The 4,194-nt window shown below is 47.3% G+C and overlaps 1 protein-coding gene; it reads right to left on the bottom strand.

Annotated features, from left to right (window-relative positions):
- Positions 1-2,376: 2,376 nt before the first annotated feature.
- Positions 2,377-3,733, bottom strand: GSTUM_00007900001 (uncharacterized protein). XM_002839706.2 has 3 exons: positions 3,472-3,733; positions 3,220-3,401; positions 2,377-3,165 (listed from the first exon to the last, which is right to left on the bottom strand). Exons 2-3 carry the CDS (start codon positions 3,397-3,399, stop codon positions 2,959-2,961), a joined length of 387 nt encoding a protein of 128 aa, XP_002839752.1. The 5' UTR covers positions 3,400-3,401; positions 3,472-3,733; the 3' UTR covers positions 2,377-2,958.
- Positions 3,734-4,194: the final 461 nt, after the last annotated feature.

Raw genomic sequence — 4,194 nt, forward strand, 5'->3', positions numbered from 1 at the left:
TAGAGCGCAGATATCTCGCCCCTACCACCCCCACCCACACTGCCCGATTCTCCCTTCGGATAGCGATTGATACGTGTTTCCTCATTACTATTTTCTTCTTTCTTTTTCTTTCCTATCTTATTGTTTCATAGTCAGAGATACATGTGGAGTTTGTGAAGGTAAAACCTTCCTGAGTCCTGCCTTTAAGCAACCAAATGCAGGAGTGAGTCACAAGAAATGAACGAGGGCGTTATTTTCGTCACCATTCTCAATTTTACCATGAAAGTCTGATGTTTATTTTCTCTCTTTGCGCCCCCCCTCCCGGCTTGTAAAAATATGAAGCATTATTGGCATGTGCATCGCCTTTCCGCTACAATTACCCTGGACTCCCACCTTTCTGAAGTATACTTCCTCTATGAGAAATGTATTGAAACAGATCCTATATAAGTACTCTAGAAACCTAGTAGCGCAGAGCACCACTACAGCATCACGGGTAGACCTCAACTACTGTTGCAATTCTATATTCTGCATCCCCGGCACCTATAACAATTTAGTTGCTCCACCAGCCACTAAGCCTGTATCTCTCTCTAATCTTCATTCTTAAACACTTTTAGATGCTCCTCAAGACACTTTCTCCGTCCCTGAAAATCCTCACCAACGTTTGCATAATTGGCAAAACTAATAGATATTGATCACCATCTACTTTCCTAAAGGTACGACAGCTAGGGGGGGGGGGCACAGAGTGTGATTTGCCCTTGCTGCCCTTATTAGCCATCACCTTTGCCACTCCTCTCCCCCGACCTCCCCCCAGACCGGAGAAGTACTGTACAGAGAGCAATTAGCGAGGATATCATATAAATAATTGGAATAGCGATTACTAAAGGGGTGGGTACGCACCTCTTCAAGCGAATTTTCTTTTTTGTGTAAGCAGATTAGATGGCTGCTCAACTCAGGTTCACAGCTGCTATGGTGGCCTGTGCAATGTCTTTGTGGATGTGGGTCGAGTATTGAGTATCATAGCAGGTAATCACTGATGGAGTACTCCCATCGTGGGATGGTATTAGTATCAGGTTGGGGCACTGTGAGGCCGGCACTGGGAGCACTACTTTGGGTAACACACGCAGGTCGGCTGTTAGCCACTGGAACATGTAAGATACTTAGCAGAGTGTCGTTCTTTCCTTTCTCTCCGAGCCCCCCTCCTGTACCTATCATCGAACAATGAACATTCTCCACTCTCTGTGAAGTCCCGCAAGCTCCCATCACCACCGGGTGACTAGTCCGTCTGCGCTACAATAATACTCCAACCACAACATATGGCTGGTTTTGGCGTACGTAACCATGAAGTATCACACATTCCCCATAAAGATAGTTTACCATTGGGCTGACAATTCAATTTGGCCCCGGCACTATTCTTCACTCTCGAACTGCCCACATTACACAATGATCCACTAAATCCCAATAACACGCACGAAGAAGTAGCGAATCTTCGCAGCGCAGGCTGAACAGTCACCCGGTGGTTATGAGGAATTGCGTGGGCTTAATGGAAAGTGGAGAGTGATGGCAAGGAGAGAGTATGTTAGTTGTTCAATATTACGTATGATACAGAAGAAAGACTTTGAAAGAAAGGAAAGAATGAAGCTCTGCTAAGTACATGTTGCGGTAGCAAACAGCCCACCTGTGTGCGTTACCCAAAGAAGCTCTCCCAGGCCTTTTTAGTTAGTATTAGAGTCAAAGATCAAGGAATTTACATTCCTTATCACACCTTTCTCTTCCTCCCTCTTCTCAGTCCCAACCTAGTCTATTTACTCTGCCTTCTTCCCAATTGGGCGTATTAGCAAACCTGAAAATATTGGCAGGACTAAATCGGGAGCCTTTAATTATAAACATAAGCTGTAGGCTTTTCTATCTCCTCTTTTCCAGAGCTCCTACTCGGCTGCACCAGTTAATAGAATTCCTGGGGAGCAATGATTAACCAACTCGGAGCATTTCACTACATAAGGTAGTAGCACACTGTACATATCAACAATCTCAAGTTTATTGGTTTAACAAAATTCGTCCTCTATTTAAGGCCCAGTAGGTGCTTCCCACCAGGGTAATATATCACTGGATCATTCTGATTAAGAAGACTTCCCACCTTCCATGATCTATGGGATGTGGAGTGAATTATGGAAGATAGGTTGGCGTACTGCGTAAAGGTGTTTTCCCACAGGAAGTAATGTGGGTAGGAAATTATTGAGGAGCCCAGGAGCCATGATACACTCCCATTCTAAGTACAGTAATAGTTTACAGAAAAGGGAAGGGCAGAAAATAAGCCATCTAATGGTAGTGATATATTACATGACAATCTACAGGTGAGAGATGGAAACCGATAGAAAGTAAAGTACAGAAGGAGAAAGAGAAAATTAGAAACTATGCTCCACGGATTACTAGAGGATCCTCGGTCGAGCTTTTAGTCACCCACTTTTGTATATCCGGCTCCTGTATCCAGATCCATGAAATTCTGCCCGCCCCGACTCCACTTATAGAATTGGCCACCAATGTGACGACAATGAGATGGCCAACAAGGCAAAACTGATACGAACAAGGCAACCAAAGAGATAAATTGGAAAAGTAAGGATCGCACGATAATCAACCACATTTGTAAGTATGAACGAGGATTCGGGGGACGAGCGTCAGGCTTTGGGTGAAAGCAAAGCCGGTAGGAATAGATGAGAGGGAGCTTGGGGTAGGTTAGACAGTTCAGCTTGGGACGCTCTAGAATTTTATCTATGCCTGTTAGGGTGAGAAGGGAGTACTCGCGCCCTGAGAGTCACATCACAAATTCCCGCATGCCCCCACGAAGCAGCTAACGAACTTGCTATTTGGCTGTTAGTGTCCATTGTCAGGGGTGTTCAAATCCTTCCCTTCACAGCACCTTGACCACTCCTTCGTGCCCACTCCCAACCACTCACAGGCATGGCTCCGGGCCACGGTCGGTGTCTATATCGCTAGTATTGGTACCTCCCTACCCAAAAGCATCGTAACTATGTGGACAAAATCTCTCGCAATGTTGCCCTCGATATGAGGGATATTCACACCCTTGGTGGCTGCGGCAGGATATTTCCAAAACCGGAGATGATCCGGTAGGTACCGAGATGGCACTGGTCCAAAGCGTCGATATGGATAACAACCAAGAGTAGAGATGTCCTAGTGCATTTCAGCATCCCTACTAGATCTGGAAGTTGTATATCTCAACCATACAGCTCCAACTTTGCCTTTGAAGCACTGCTCGCACATGTCCTGGCAGCCCCCCCGGACCGCCGGCTGCTGAACATACCCCGTCATCTTCGAAGTTGCTTGTTGCCGTTGGTCGGAGAAGCAGCAGCACAACCCAGTGAGAGCAATACCCCCTCTGTCGGGTGCAACACATAGGGTATCCATCACTAGGGGGCCAGTATTTCTGGCCATCAGCTATAATTCCCGCGCTTCAGGAAATAGATTACCGGTAATCACCTTAGACATGTCTCCCCCGCTCCAAGGGCCCCGTCACAGAACAAGATAGCCCTTTTGGCTCCACCCCCTCACCACCCCTCAAGCCCCCCAAATTCTCAATTTCCCAAATCAACTCCCCAAACCGCCGAGCTTGCCGGTGCGTGTGTCCCAATGCCTTTTCCAAGGCTCCCGTGGTAAGTGACTCCATGGTCTCCCGATTCTTATTGGCAACGACTCTGTTGACATCAAAAATGTTGTTATGTTGACCGGCCACGGATGTGCCATACGAGCATGATGATCTCTCTGAAGTGCTGGTTGAAGTAGAAACGCTGCGGCGATAAATTTATCTACGGAGGCGGTAGCGGAAGGTTTACTCCGAAGCAACCGAGCTGAATGTGGGACATGCGGCTCTTTGTGTCACAATTCCCATTCGGCAAAACCATCTCTCTCAGCCAAGCAACCGCGCTCTCACGAAAAGCCGCGACACCTAAGCCCAGCATCCTAGAACCCCACGTTGACACCTTACGATATCGCAATCAGATCCAATGCCTATTAGGAACAAAGCCAGGTCTAGAGCAATCGACGCCCTCGCACTCGCACACGGTCAACAGGGAAGGATCCCCGGGTTCGCCCTCTTATTCCCTCGATCAAACCTCTACTCGAGTAGTCGGCATGCTCGCACAGACGCAGGAAAAGAAGGAACAAAATGAAGGAACAAAACAAAACAAACCACCGCCGCAGCCG

The sequence above is a fragment of the Tuber melanosporum genome (genome assembly GCF_000151645.1).
Source record: "Tuber melanosporum whole genome shotgun sequence assembly, scaffold_4, strain Mel28".
In the NCBI taxonomy this organism is placed as follows: Eukaryota; Fungi; Ascomycota; class Pezizomycetes; order Pezizales; family Tuberaceae; genus Tuber; species Tuber melanosporum.